Source organism: Pimephales promelas, chromosome 16 (assembly GCF_988280905.1).
Source record: "Pimephales promelas chromosome 16, fPimPro1.hap1.1, whole genome shotgun sequence".
NCBI classification, from domain to species: Eukaryota; Metazoa; Chordata; class Actinopteri; order Cypriniformes; family Leuciscidae; genus Pimephales; species Pimephales promelas.
The window spans coordinates 30,854,969-30,870,993 of record NC_142784.1 but is presented as its reverse complement, the minus strand read 5'-3'; the positions used below and the strand labels follow the sequence as shown (position 1 = coordinate 30,870,993).

Here is a 16,025-nt window from a genome sequence, read left to right as displayed (position 1 = left end):
TCTGTGCAAGTGATTAAGAGAGAGTTGTTTATCACTTACTGTTATTGATATATTAGCAGCTTTTCATTAATATCTCTTACTGTAATATAAACATACTAATATCTCTGGCTGTGTTTTTCTAGAAATGATCTCCAGACGTGATGTGACAGCAGTAATGTCTCATACTAATATGTGTCTGTGTGTTTTATTTTAGGACTCTCAGACTCAGTGATTAGACGTTAGTCCAATTTCCTGAGAATCAGCTGATGGTGAGTAAAGAGCCTCAACAGAGACTGAAGACACAGAAACACGGCGATCACACTGTCAATTGTGACTTTGTAATGCAACTATTTTCTTGTGTCTTTCTCTTGATGAAAGCTTTTTTTTAAGCAAAGAATTGTTTTGTTTTTTTGTCTTACCAGCAGAGGGCGATAAAAGCTGCACATTATTGTGTCCCGAGCACAGATGGTGTGATGACCCCAGTGAAATTGCTCCGTTTATGTTTGAATTTTTTCTAGTACATTTTCAAGTGATGCAATAAAGATGGATGCTTCAAAAAGCACAAAACCTGTATTATTCCCATTACACACACAGTGTTTGGTGTAACTGTTGTAAGTATGGTGGGATTTGCTGTCACATAGTGTATATCGGGGGAAAAAATACATTTAAACTATTTAACTATTTAAAGCTGTTTAAAGGGTTAGTTCACCCAAAAATGAGAAAAACAATGTTATCAATTTCATTGTTGTTTACACACATGAAGATAATTTTATTGAAATTTGAGAGATTTTTGTCCCTCCATTGACAGCTACGTTTCATAAAGTTCATAAAGAGATTGTAAAACTAATCCATATGAATAGAGCGGTTTCCACATTTTCTCATATAAATATGTCCCATGCTTGAAAAATGAATCTCAATGAGCGAATTTTCATAAATGAGTTATTGATACTTTCTATATATATATATATATACAGTGTTTCCTCTAGGATTTTTCCAAGCTGTGGGGGCAGGCCCATTTCCCCGGTGGGGGGGGCCTTGTCTCCCCAAAGTATTATAATCGATCATGCGCATCCCGTGTGCAGAATGATGCACTTGAAGCAACACCAAGTCACAGCAAGCAATGCTTCACATTGAAAAGAACATAGCGAAGGGATTATATCTATAATATGCTTAGTAGGGCTGGACGATTTGGGGAAAATGTCATATTGCCATTGCAATTACTGAGGTCAATATTGCAATTCCGATATAATAAAATGGTTTCATGAGTCCAACTTGCTTGGTTCTAAAGTAAAATGCACACACAGATTAGTGATCATTCTGTGTATTAATGTTTATTTCTCAACTCAAACTACAGACAACAACTAAATGATTGATAACACCTATAATGATCAATAAACCATCAACCAAACCATCATTACAGTGAAAGCTATCAACTTTTTAAAAAAAATTATTAGGCTAAAAAAATTTTTTAACAAATTTTAAATTAAGTGAACTTCAAACAATCCCCACACAAACCCATAATAAAAACCATATTTACCTGTGCCCTTCCTGTCTTAACAGGTAGGATACAGAAATTGAATAAAGTTATCAAACAGTATGTGCTGCATGAATTATAAATTATATATAGAACAATCCTTATTAAAGCTACAAAAGTTCTTTAGTCAAGATCAGTGAGTAATTTTCTAATTTCCCTTTGTTCTTTTAACTTGACTGACAGTACGCTTTATTCGCTGCTGGCCCTTTAAGAGCACCCGTTGCCGAGACGCGGATCTCACATGCGCCTCATAGCACAACTCTTTTCGTCCTTAAGACTTTTCTTATGTAACCAGGGCAAAAATAGCCTGTAGTCATGCTTCTTACCCCTAGAGGGCGCCCTGGTACGGCTGAGTAGTTAGACCTATCAAAAAGGGTACGCGCAGTTTTGTTTTAAAAAAATAGACCTGCGGTGAACGCGTGAGCTGAGGCACGTTAGAAACTAACACCAATCTACACTGTTCGTTTACGCGAAAGTGAAAGGGAAAACCCCCAATTTGGTGTTCGGTTTGTCGAGTGGTTGGAGCAGTGATTCATCGCCAGAAAACTTTGTTTCTCCCGAGTGCCAGAGATTTCTGTGTGAGACGAGCATATTCATTCTCCAGTGACGAAGATTGAGCGTGAGTGTTTGTTTAATAGAAATGTAGCATGTTATTTGAACTCATTATTACAGCTCATGTTGTTATTGAGGAGAAATATAAACAATATTTCTGTTTCTGTGATAAAATTATGTCAGAGGGGAGAACGAAGAGACGTTAGTGCACGTGAGATGACCGTGGGGCGGGCTTTCTAGTCAGCTGTACCGCTTCACAGAGTGGGTATCATTTTAGTTCATTCTTTTATTGTAAATGCTTATAGTCATTCAAAGGAAATATTTCACTAGCTCTGCACTGTTTGTAATGTCAAAGTTTATTGATAATCTGTAAGAGATAAGAATTGGTATAGTAATGTTAATTGTAGAGTGTTGAATATGTTTGTTTTGTCTTACAATTGTGTTAGTGGCTTACTGTATGAGAATGTGTCTTTAATCATGTTTATGTTTTGTTCTTTATTCAGAAAACATAAAAAAGGCCACTACCGTTGTTTATTTGGGGTAATAGTGCTCACATAAACCGTTTCTGTGTATTCTGTTTTATTTTCGGGAATATACAATTATTTGCAAGAAGCTAAAAGGGGAAAATTAACACAATTGAGTATTGTGAAAGAGAACTCGCTGAGGGAAAAATAGTGTAACTGCTGTTTTTTATTTTGAGTTGTTTCTTTGTACATTTGTAGAACATTGTAACTCACACTGTAAGTGACGAGTTTTGTTTGGAAGGTTTTAAGTTTGGTATTTTCCTATTGTAATTTATTGTATACGTTTTTTGTTATATTCCTGACCACAAGTGGAAACTCCAAACATTAACGCTGCGTCCTTCTCATACGCAGTCGAAAATAAAGAACCCCTTTTCAGATGTTTGGTTGTGTTTGAGCTTTATATAGGCTGCACATTTACACGGCCACATCTTTTTGGTACCAGGAGTGGGGTAGTTCTTTTTGCTGGTTTCCTCTTGTGGTGAGGGTTTTCCTTTGAAAACGAATACACAAGCTAAGTCGAACATACCGTTAGCCTAAGTGGGTAGATAAACAACGGTAGTGGTCAAGGAGGATTGCGTGCCAGAGTCAGCAGAGAGGGAGAGCTGTGCGCTGAGCCAGGAAGGACGGTGGGAGGACAAGGAGCCAGAGTGCCAGGACCAGCTGGAACGAGGTGGCTGCATTGGACTGTGCTTGCAGGTGAACTTTGTAGAGACTGAGACTCTTAATAACGCAGATATAGAGGCATGGAGGACTACGGTCATGAGGAGATGGACGATAGCCAAGAAGCTGGCTCCACCGTCAGGGGTGATGGTGAGGATAGAGATAACCCTTTCCTACAACTCCAATCACAAATTCAGGAGCTTGGGAAGAGACATGATCAGGTGATGTCGACACTTGCTAGTCTGAACACTGGTAATACTAGGTCTTATGTCTATATTCCCAGAGAAAGACAAATTGTTCCCTATTGTGGTGACTCTAGTAAAGACGGTCAGACCATTGACGAGTTTATTGAGGAACTCGAACGAGTAATTCGGATAAGGGGATTGAGTGAGGAGGATCAAGTAGACTTTATTTTGTCACATTTAAGGGGATCAGCACTTGATGAGGTTAAATTGTGTGTGGGGAGGGAGGATGCAACGCCTCAGGACCTGTTCAATTATTTGAGGGCCGCTTTTCGAGAGAAGCGGACGACTCCTCAACTGTTACACGCCTTCTATGCACGGAAGCAGTTGGAAGGGGAAAATATTCGAGAGTTTTCGCATGCCTTGTCGACGATGTTAAATGCGGCACTCCAACAGTCACCTGATGCAGTGCCCGATGGGCAGCTTGCGTTGAGGGATCAGTTCATAGAGGGGGTAAGGGACACTGTACTTCGACGGGAATTGCGTAAAATGGTGCGGGACCGGGCCCATGTTACTCTATTTGAGGTCAGAGAAGAGGCTCTGTTGTGGTGTGCTGAGGAGCGTCCCCGGGCGGCGACCGTTGCTAGAAACCGTTACCTGATGGGTGTGGGGTTTGAGGAGGCTGCTAGATCCACAAATGTGTCTGCATCTTCTTCAGAAGAACTGAACGCTGTCTTGCAAGACGTCGTGAAAGTAGTGGCACAACAAGGAAAAGCAATCGGCGAGTTAACTGATGCCGTCCGTAGCCTTACGATACAAAGAGCCAGCCTCGGCTCGGAAAAGCCCCAAAGAGTTAAATTTAAGCCTCGATATACCCCAGATGGTCAGCCAATCTGCTTGAGGTGTGATGGGGTGGGACACATAGCCCGCAGTTGCACCATGCCACGTAAGCAGGAAGGACAGGTAGCGGCCCCTGCAGAAGCCCTATCGCCGGGAAACGTGCTCCCTCCATTGCGCAGAGCCGAGCAATGAGAGGGGCGTCCCAGGGCTCAAACAGCAGCTTTCTGACTAAAGAGCGGTTCTTGGAACGTGCTCTGGGCAAATGTCCCGAGGTTGAAATCAGCATAGGGGGAATAGCTGTTAAGTGTTTGTTAGATACGGGCAGCAACGTGAGCACGTTGACGGAAAGCTTTTTCAGAGGGCGTTTACGTGGAGAAGATAAGGATATGCACAGCACGATGAAGTGGTTGCGGATTACGGCTGCCAACAAACTGCCCCTCCCGTATTTGGGATATGTGGAGTTGGATATCCAGGTGTTAGGAGTAACAATACCTGGCTGTGGATTCTTGATAATCCGAGATCAGAAGGATGGAGAAGCTGATCATTCACCTCCAGGAATTCTCGGCATGAATATTGCTCAGCGCTGTAAACAGCTGATCTTGGCCGAGTTTGATAATGGTCTAGCGGGAACACTAGACTCAGACTGGCGAGATGCTTTCAGTAAAGTACAGGAAGAGGCATTAACTGCTGCAAGCTCTATAGTTCGACTAGCGGGAAAATTCAAAACGTGCATACCTGCAGCCTCTGTTGCCACGGTTCAGGTTCGGATACACAAAGAGGTACCCAAGACTGAGGGTGTGGCCATACTTGAACCAGGGGCCATTCCGCTGCCAGGGGGTTTGATCCTCGTGCCCATGGTGGTGTCAGCTAAAAACGAGTGTTTCCAGTGCAAGTTTTAAATTGGGCGACAGAAGATGTGTGGCTACGGCCGAAAACAAGGCTTGGAGTACTGTCCCAAGGTTGCCCAGTGGAGAGTGGTTCTTGTAATGTGGCATTCCGACGGATTTCCCTAGATCATGAGGAAGTTACTGTCAGTGTAAGATCGATGACAGAGACCCACAGTGACTTATCGTGTCCCTCAGACAGGGTACAGGTTGGGGGAACTCCCGGTCAGCAAGCAGAGTTGAGAGCATTGTTGAGGCAGTACGCGGATGTGTTCGCAACGTGTGATGACGATCTTGGGTACACTGATCGGGTTAAACACGAGATTCCTGTGTCCGATGATACCCCTGTTGCCCAAACATACAGACGGATACCTCCAAATCAGTTTGAGGAGGTGAGGGAGCATATTTCCGGACTTCTCAAGAAAGGAGTGATTAAGGAAAGTTCAAGTCCCTATGCCTCCCCGGTGGTCTTAGTCAGGAAGACAGATGGGAGTTTGCGGCTATGCGTGGACTACCGAAAACTGAACTCGAAGACTCTGCGAGACGCATTTCCCCTGCCACGGATAGACGAGAGTTTGGATGCACTGGGTAAAGCCCAGGTGTTTTCAACCATAGACTTGGCAAGTGGTTATCACCAAGTAGCGGTTCATGAGAAAGATCAGCATAAGACCGCCTTTGTTACGCCCTTTGGACTGTATGAATATCAACGGATGCCGTTTGGTCTCTGCAATGCACCGGCTACCTTTCAGAGACTCATGCAGGCCGTAATGGGTGATCTGGTGTTCCAGATGGTTCTTGTCTACTTGGATGACCTTCTTGTCTATTCAAGTACTTTTGAAACTCACCTGTCCAGACTTGAAACAGTGCTTCGCCGACTGAGGGAGTCCGGGTTGAAGATTAAAGTGGAGAAATGCCACTTTCTCCAAGCGGAGGTGAGGTTTTTGGGGCACAGAGTATCGGCCCAAGGGGTGGGTCCGGACCCCGACAAGATCAGCTCAGTAGAGAGGTGGCCAACACCTCGCACCAGGAAGGAATTGCGATCCTTTTTGTGGTTTTGCAGTTAATACCGCCGGTTTATAGCAGATTTCTCCAAGGTGGCGGGACCTTTGCACGATGTTGTGAATAAGTGCACCAAAAAAGGCAGTGGGGCCCAGTGCAATAAGTTGTTTCAGGACTCATGGACATTAGAGAGCCAACAGGCATTTGAACGTCTGAAAAGGGAGCTGACCTGCGCTCCAGTGTTGGGATATGCCGATTTCTCTCTTCCATTCATGCTGGAGACGGACGCCAGTAGCTTGGGTTTGGGCGCTGTATTGTATCAGTATCAGGATGGGAAAAAGAAGGTCATAGCATATGCTAGTCGCAGATTGAGAGGTGCCGAACGCAATGACAGGAACTACAGTAGCATGAAGTTGGAGCTTCTGGCGTTAAAGTGGGCTGTAGCCGAAAAGTTCAGAGGTTATCTGTTGGGATCTCGCTTCACTATCCTCACGGACAACAACCCTCTCTGCCATCTGGACACGGCTAAGCTGGGAGCGGTGGAGCAGCGCTGGATGGCACAGCTGGCTGTGTTCAATTTTGAGGTGCGCTATCGGCCAGGACGTTGTAATACAGCTGCTGATGCTCTCTCCCGGAGGCCAGAGATGGAAGAGGAGGAGATAGTGACAGAAGATGCGGAGTATGATGGCTGTGTGGCCATTTGCAATGAGCTTCAGCTGGGAACTACTGTAGAACCAGACCTTGCAACAGCTGAATTGGGTTCAGTGGAGCTGAGTGAAGAGGAAGCTAGTTTGGATCCGGCCCTTGAAAACACCCCAACGTTACCTGGGTATACAAAGGAAGAGCTCCGTCGCTTTCAGGATGCTGATCCTTTTCTGAGTATCCTAAAAGGGTTTTGGCAGGCGAGTAGGAAGCCTTCTTCCCGTGAGAGACGGACTTTGCCTCGGCAAGTGCGATCATTGCTCAAACAATGGGACAAGTTTAAGGAAGATGGAGGATTATTGTATCGGGTAGTAGATGATGTTTTCCTGGGTGAGTGTCAGCAGTTGTTACTTCCAGTTTGCCTGGTTGAGCCGGTGCTACGGAGTGTTCATGACCAGATGGGACACCAAGGAATTGAGAGGACGTTGGGCTTGCTCAAGCAAAGGTGTTATTGGGCGGGTATGCACGAAGCTGTAGACAAATGGGTGAAAAACTGTCAACGCTGTGTGCTGGCAAAAATGCCCCAGCCGAAGATCCGGGCATCTTGGACCCCTTTTCTGGCTTCCCGTCCATTGGAAGTGGTAGCTGTTGATTTTACTACCCTTGAGGCTGCCTCTGATGGTCGAGAAAATGTCCTTGTGGTGACGGATGTTTTCACCAAGTTCAGCCAGGCTTTCCCCACCCGGGATCAGAAAGCTGATACCACCGCAAAGGTCCTCTTGAAAGAGTGGTTCCTCGGGTATGGAGTACCGCAAAGGCTGCACTCCGATCAAGGGAGGAATTTTGAGAGCGCGGTTATAGCAGAGCTGTGTAGGCTTTACGGGGTACGGAAGTCAAGAACTACTCCGTATCACCCACAAGGGAACCCCCAGTGCGAACGATTCAATCGCACGCTGCATGACCTGCTGCGCTCTTTACCACCCGACAAGAAGAGGAAGTGGCCTGAACACCTGCCAGAATTGGTGTATGCCTACAACGCGACGCCTCACTCCTCCACGGGATATTCCCCGTATTACATGTTGTTTGGGACACAACCACACCTCCCAGTTGACGCTTTGTTGGGAAGGGAGCCTGAGGAAGGCACGGAAACTAACTGGTTGTCCGTGCACAGGGAGAGACTCCAAGACGCCCATGCTAGAGCGAAAGAGTATGCAGAGAAAAAAGCATTGGAACGGACTACCAGACATGAGAGTGAGGTGTATTGCCCTGATGTTGCTGTTGGGAAGCAAGTGTACTTGAGGCACCGTCCTGCAGGGAGAAATAAAATTCAGGACGCGTGGGCACCAGAGGTTTATGTCGTGAAAGACATTCAAGGAACTACGTATGCGGTGGAACCTGTCGGAGGAGGTGTACAAAAGAGAGTACATCGGTCGAATATTCAACCTTGTCCATTACCAACCCCGGTGCCAGCACCGCGTAGCAAGATACGGCAGGTGAAGGAAGGTGCTAGTTCCCTGGGTAAAGGACCGTTATTGCCTCTGGACTATGAGTGCGTAGTTGTGGATGAGACATGGCGAACGGAAAAAAGGCAGTCGTTGCCTTTAGTGAAGGAAGGTCACGAGCAATCCAATTCGCAAACAATGGATTCGATAGAGCCTCGATGCGAGGGTGTTGAAGAACCACAAACTGTGTCAGAGGAGAAAATTGATAGTGGAGAAGTGGTACCAACGTACTCAGTTCCTGACACTGTGGTGAAGCGTCCAACCCCGGCTCAGAGATGTAGTTTGGGCGTCCCAGAAGAGTCAAGAACACCTACACCAATGCCACGTCGGTCTCAAAGGCAGAATGCGGGTAAACACAGTAACCCGTACCATTTACCCCAGTCCGTTTGTAACGCTGTGTCATTCAGTCCAGACGTTTTGTCTCAAGTTTTGGCTGGCATGGTAATGTACACGTCTGAAAAACTGAAAGGTGTTGTTGATGGTTAAAGGGGAAGTCCACGTGGACGTTGACTTATGGCAGGGGAGAGTGTAACCAGGGCAAAAATAGCCTGTAGTCATGCTTCTTACCCCTAGAGGGCGCCCTGGTACGGCTGAGTAGTTAGACCTATCAAAAAGGGTACGCGCAGTTTTGTTTTAAAAAAATAGACCTGCGGTGAACGCGTGAGCTGAGGCACGTTAGAAACTAACACCAATCTACACTGTTCGTTTACGCGAAAGTGAAAGGGAAAACCCCCAATTTGGTGTTCGGTTTGTCGAGTGGTTGGAGCAGTGATTCATCGCCAGAAAACTTTGTTTCTCCCGAGTGCCAGAGATTTCTGTGTGAGACGAGCATATTCATTCTCCAGTGACGAAGATTGAGCGTGAGTGTTTGTTTAATAGAAATGTAGCATGTTATTTGAACTCATTATTACAGCTCATGTTGTTATTGAGGAGAAATATAAACAATATTTCTGTTTCTGTGATAAAATTATGTCAGAGGGGAGAACGAAGAGACGTTAGTGCACGTGAGATGACCGTGGGGCGGGCTTTCTAGTCAGCTGTACCGCTTCACAGAGTGGGTATCATTTTAGTTCATTCTTTTATTGTAAATGCTTATAGTCATTCAAAGGAAATATTTCACTAGCTCTGCACTGTTTGTAATGTCAAAGTTTATTGATAATCTGTAAGAGATAAGAATTGGTATAGTAATGTTAATTGTAGAGTGTTGAATATGTTTGTTTTGTCTTACAATTGTGTTAGTGGCTTACTGTATGAGAATGTGTCTTTAATCATGTTTATGTTTTGTTCTTTATTCAGAAAACATAAAAAAAGGCCACTACCGTTGTTTATTTGGGGTAATAGTGCTCACATAAACCGTTTCTGTGTATTCTGTTTTATTTTCGGGAATATACAATTATTTGCAAGAAGCTAAAAGGGGAAAATTAACACAATTGAGTATTGTGAAAGAGAACTCGCTGAGGGAAAAATAGTGTAACTGCTGTTTTTTATTTTGAGTTGTTTCTTTGTACATTTGTAGAACATTGTAACTCACACTGTAAGTGACGAGTTTTGTTTGGAAGGTTTTAAGTTTGGTATTTTCCTATTGTAATTTATTGTATACGTTTTTTGTTATATTCCTGACCACAAGTGGAAACTCCAAACATTAACGCTGCGTCCTTCTCATACGCAGTCGAAAATAAAGAACCCCTTTTCAGATGTTTGGTTGTGTTTGAGCTTTATATAGGCTGCACATTTACACGGCCACATTACGTTATGAAGATACTCGACAAAACGACATTTTGGCATAATTGTGTGTGTTATTGTTCGTTCAAGCTCGAAAGAGAACTGTAATCTGGCACGCGTCAGTGCATGCGCATTATGGCGCGCGTCTTTCTGCGAGTCTCATTTAGGGCATTCACAGGCAGCTTTTCAGTTCTTGTCGTGCAAAATGCGAAAAGGCATTTGCACGAATAAGAACAGGATCGTGTAACACTAGTCAAAGGATGACAAAAAAGAAGAGATGCTGCGTTAATAGCCCTAATTTGTTTATTTCATATAAAATCGCGGCATTTTGCGTTATATAATTGCATAGGTTTGAGATCGCTATTACGATTGCGATATGATTAATCGTGCAGCACTAATGCTTAGTGTATTCTATATGCAACAGTTTTTTGAGCCTTTTCTTTTAACAGTTTTAAATTTCAGTGCGCATGAAGAACAATAGCACTCTCTCGACTCCATGCTGTAATCTTACATAAAGGGAATGTGAAAGGTATGGGCAATAAACTCCACTCCAGCAAGATAAAGTCATTTTATGAAAACCATAGACCTTTATGCTTTATCTACAAATGAAGTATAATAATGGGAATATTGACCTTGAAGAGAGTGTCGTCGTGTCGCAAACGAACGCGACGCGCTGTGTGAATTCTGAATGGAGAATGACTGAGGCGAGATGACTTTCCGTTAACTTTAACTTAGCGACTAAAATTACACATTATGCAATGACTTTAGAAGTCTTGGAATATAGGGTGAAAACTTGATTGTGCTTTACAAAGTTTTTTATGCCTTTAGTGGGGCTTAACAAAATAACATAATACTATGCAGAATATCGGACGTCACTGAGAAGCTGCAGCCGTGGCAGGAGGATTTTAAGTGTGGCGGCCCGCCACGGGAGAATGAATGTAGAGGAAACACTGATATATATATATATATATATATATATATATAAATTAAGTATGAGTTGTTGGAATCAGACAAAAAAAAAGAAAAAAAAAAAAAGAATGAGCTGCGCCTTTTTTAAGTCAATAAAGTCAGCAAAGTACATTTTTCTGAAGGATCCAAACCAAAATCACCTAGTAACCATATAATAAAATCCCTGGTTATAACACTGATTTTGACACACATCAAGTCCAAACCCATATTTATAGAAAAAATCTATTTTCAAACCCTTTTTTTCCCATGATAGCAACATTTTTTGATTAATACTGATGAAACAGACAGCCTATAAGACCTACTGTACCACAGATCTAATGTAAAGTTCAGAAAACAGAAAAATAAAGATACTTTTAGATGTTTAATTGCTATTTGGAGCACTGGGATCGTTAGACGAGGGCTTAATGAACTTATTTTTGTTTGTTTCGCCTGTAGCTCGTAATTAGCCCGTGCGCATTCCGACCAAGTGTGCCACACATCCTGAAAAGTGAAGCCAAAATGATTAGATCGCCTCCAGGTGGTTGGTCCCAGTATAGGTCATGAACCCCACCCTTTCCATGTATTCTAATGGGACATGAGGCAAACTAAACAATCAAATTACACTTCAACATTTTTTTTTTCCCAAAAAGGTAGTTTTTATCTCGCTGATGTGTTCAGATGTAGTGTTCAGTTTTTTAAATAAGTTTGGTTTTAGTTATTTGATGCCATAAAAACGGGAGACTCAGGTCCCGAATCGCCATATTGAAACATATTTTCTACAATAAAAGCGAGTGAAGGTGCTTCGTTCATTTTTTTACAGTCTATGATTCCTACTCATTTTGCCAGCATGAGTCACAAATGTTGATCAGCGAACAAATAGATGCTAATGCTGAAGCTCAAAAATCCTGCGAAACACGAGAATGAACCTCATTGGTTGATGCACATAAAGCAATCTAAATAAAATAAAATAAAACTTAATTCAATCTGTTCATCATATAAAGCGAACGTGTCTTATCAGAAAATTCAGTCTGAGAATCTTCCAATTCAAATGGGTTAGTTTTACGATCTCTTGAAACAAAAGTTTAGAACAATATGAGGGTGAGTAAATAACAAATTTGTTTTTTTTATTTTTGGGTGAACTATCCCTTTAATGTGCAGACACACTGATAATCCTTCTATTCAGATCACTGATAGGAAGACGTACAATTTACCTACAACACTAAAACACACACACACATCGCACATGCAGAGAAAGACAGTCTGATTATTCCATCCGCCAGAAGCGCTACAACACGAGCGCTGCTGTAGGAGGAAACAGCTGTGCAGCAGCACAAGGTCATAGAGCCGTAATCCTGCGCTGCGCAACGCTAGATTAAAAACTCCCAGTTTTGATTAAGAAAGCAGGGTTAGAGGATTACGGTCTAGTGAACTAAAATGAAAGCAGTTTTAAACTCAATCCCAGAGTTCATCAAAATGCACAAACCTCAGACTGTCATCTCCACCGCAGATTAATGCAAAAGCTTCTTTGAAACTTCCGTGCGGCTCAAACTCTCATTCAGCCCAAGAGATGCTCTGAGGAAATAAAGTCAAATTTATTAAATAAAAAGTCATGACAGTAAAAGTACATTTTTTTTTCATAATTAAGTTGATGGTCATAATTATAACCTTTTTATCCCATAAATGTAACAAAGGATTTTTTTTTTTCATATGTGGTGGATATGGGCTTCCATACCATTTCCTGTTCATGAATCGCATGGACAAATTCAATAGGTCAGAAAAGGTAGAAGACTTTTTTCCATTCAGTGTTCACTCACTTAAAACCCTCAATGCCTTTGCAATGTCTCCAAATATATATGCTATTCTACCTATAGAGAAACTAACATATGATCTGCATTAAAGGTCTGATGCTTTCTGGCACACTTGGTCTTCTCTGTGGAACTTTCTTGCAGATACTCAGTGACTGAAAGATCCCTTTTGGTCTATAAAATGTCTGCTTTTTTATTTGACTAAGATATGCCCTGTTTTATTGTAAATAACTATCATTTCTAACAACCCCCTCTATGTGAAGCGCTTTGAGTGTCCAGAAAGGCGCTATATAAATCTAATGAATTATTATTATTATAATTATGTATATCCAAAGACTTAAAGAAAATTTTGGCTGTATGAGCTGTTAAGAGATACCAGTACCACTGTTGTGTTATGGTAATAAAAAAAAAATTTAAAAAAAACCTCAATGCCTTTGAAGGGAGGCAGAAATCTCTCTCTCTCTCTCTCTCTCTCTCTCACACACACACACACACACACACACACACACACACACACACACAACATCTGATCTGATCTTCATTTACATGGAATCATTTCACAGGCCTCTTATGAATTCAGAGATGATTCTTTTGATGGGTCGGGCCCTGAAGCCAGCGCTCATAATCATATGGAAATTGTGAGACATGAGAACTGTAAAAGTGACAAAAACTGGCTCCGTCATTGCAGATAACAGAGGTTTCGAAGAGAACCTGCGGAGAGACACTGGGTCCTTGAAGAAGCTGAATACTAGTTCCTCCACAAGGTCACCTGCTCTTGATTTATTCACAAATGACTTGGTAATGGTTTACAAGACTGAGTTAAAGGAAGCTCACTCAAAAGTGAAAGGTTTCACATCACTGACACAAAATTATCGCATATGCATAATGAGAGCTGAAGCTTTTCATAGCATAGAGAATCTGATCCCCAAAGAAAGATATTGTATGACTTTAGGAAACTTGAAACACTGTGCACAAATCATAATAATTACTTTTATGAAATTACTTTTACTTTCGAGAGCAATAAGAAGCAATTATTATTGTTCTTTGAAGACAGACAGCTGTGTTACTATTAACTGTTGTTGAATATAGATATATAAAAAACAAAATGAAGATTATTCATCATTTTTACATACGTTTTGGATGAGTAAATTATAACGATTTTCATTTTTGGCTGGATGTTTCGTTTAAATGGATAGTTCACTTTGAAATTAATTTTTGTTGTTTTAGCTTACCTCAAGGGCGTCCAAGATGTCGGTGTCTTTGTTTCCACGGTATTTTCAATTTTGGAGTCCACCTCAAAGATCATACACAGAGAAGTCAAAATTAAACATGATTTAAAGACTCATGATGAATGAACACATTAAAGGCCTAAGACACGAAAAGAGCGGTTTGTGTGAGAAAACGAACAGTATTTATTTAAATTTTACCTCTTGTTAACAGTCGTCGATCTGATCTGAATCAGAACAGAAGTCCAACTGAACTCAATCGAACTGAACAGTCTCCAGACGTTACGCTGGAAGTGATCTCTGGCGCGTCTACGTCACGCATTGTTTACGCGGAGATTTCGGAAGTTTTACCTTTCACTAAACATATTTAGATATACGGGAAATCGCAATGGAAGACGATTTCGATATATCTAAATATGTTTAGTGAAAGGTAAAACTTCCGAAATCTCCGTGTAAACAATGCGTGACGTCCTACATGCACGCGATCACTTCCGGCGTCACGTTGGAGACGGTTCAGTTCAGTTCGGTTCAGTTGAACATCTGATTCAGATCAGTTCGACGGCTGTTAACAAGAGGTATAAACAGGGCTTGACCGCCAACCCGCCAAATACGGGTGGATTTCACCCGTGGCGGGTAACACAGTCGCTCCCACTAGCCACTTTGGCGTGTTGAAAAATTGTAGCCTTGTCAAGACATCTGACATAACAAACGAATTGCTCGCGGGCTGGCCGTCGGAGTAAAGTCTGTTTTAGTCTGCATTTAATTAACAACTTAATGTGATGATATAGCGATCTTTTTTAATAGCAGGAGAATCCAGAATATACGCGCGTCTCACGCTCTCCTGCAGTGCCGCTGCGCGAGGGTGCGTGCGCCCCAGACTTTTGTCAAACGATCATCATCCCACGCGACTGGTGCACACAAACATTAACACAGCATTCAGTCAGTTCGTGAGTGTGCGTGGGCGATATATATATATATATATATATATAAAAAATCTTCCTGATTAAGGGACACGGTGTAGCACAACTACTAGCAGGGCTGCCCTTATGCCACGTCATATCACAACTATCTTTCCAGAGTTAATTTTATGTTTTATTAAAATTAATCATGCCATGAAATAAAGCAGGAGATGCATTTGTGGGAATAATCTGGAAAAAATAAAAATAAAGACCTATAGGCCTATACTTGTTTAAGGTGGACATATCTCCTGTTGATGATAACTAGATGATAAAAGTTAGAGCTCTGAGGAAATGCTGATGCAAAACAAACAATTCAAAGTCCCCAAAACGGTCATTTAGGCCTATATGAAATTGTAATCCTGTTGCCTTAATTGTGGATTTTTTCTTAGAAAAAATTATTTATTCATTGTTTCCAATGCAGATAATTATTCTATTCTGTATTACAGTATTTACTGCTGTTAAAAAAAAAAACACGATGCAGCAATTTTATTTTATGTAAGAAGCTATTTTATGTGTATCTCAATAGACAACATGTTTTCAAAAAAGGAGCTTTACAACCTTGCCAGAGCTAATGATAATATTAGTACATTTTAAGTCCCTTTGTCAACTTTAATTAAATAAACGTAAATTTCCAACAACAAAAATGTGGCTAGTAAAATTGCTGCGTGGCTAATAATTTTGGAAAACCACTAGCCAAATTGGCTAGTGAGCAAAAAAGTTAATGTCAAGCCCTGGGTATAAACTATATAAATGCAGTTCATTTTCTCACACAAACCGCTCGTTTCGTGTCTTAGGCCATCAGTGTGTACTTACATTCACGAGTCATTAAATCATGTTTAATTTTGAGTTCTCTGTGCATGCTCTTTGAGGTGAACCGAGGGAGGACCCTACTGACAGACAACAATGGTTTGACCCAAAAATGTCAAAATTGAAAATGCTGTGGAAACAGACACCTACATCTGGATGCCCTTGAGGTAAGATAAAACATATCAAACATTAATTTCAAAGAGAACGATCCCTTTAACAATGGAGGAAATGGAATTAAAATGCAATTGTCTGACCTATAA

At 41.8% G+C, this 16,025-nt stretch overlaps 1 protein-coding gene across 4 annotated transcripts in view; it reads left to right on the top strand.

Annotated features, from left to right (window-relative positions):
• LOC148973379 (NACHT, LRR and PYD domains-containing protein 12-like) overlaps nt 1–586 on the top strand; it is a 39,308-nt gene extending 38,722 nt beyond the window's left edge. For 3 of the 4 annotated variants that reach the window (XM_089121494.1, XM_089121492.1, XM_089121495.1), the window contains 2 exons: nt 194–248; nt 402–586. In XM_089121494.1, the coding sequence (XP_088977620.1) occupies nt 194–211 (18 nt within the window). In that variant the 3' untranslated portion in view covers nt 212–248; nt 402–586. The remainder of the gene's footprint in view (nt 1–193; nt 249–401) is intronic. The other variant, XM_089121493.1, reaches the window with a different exon arrangement.
• The last annotated feature ends 15,439 nt before the right edge of the window (nt 587–16,025 follow it).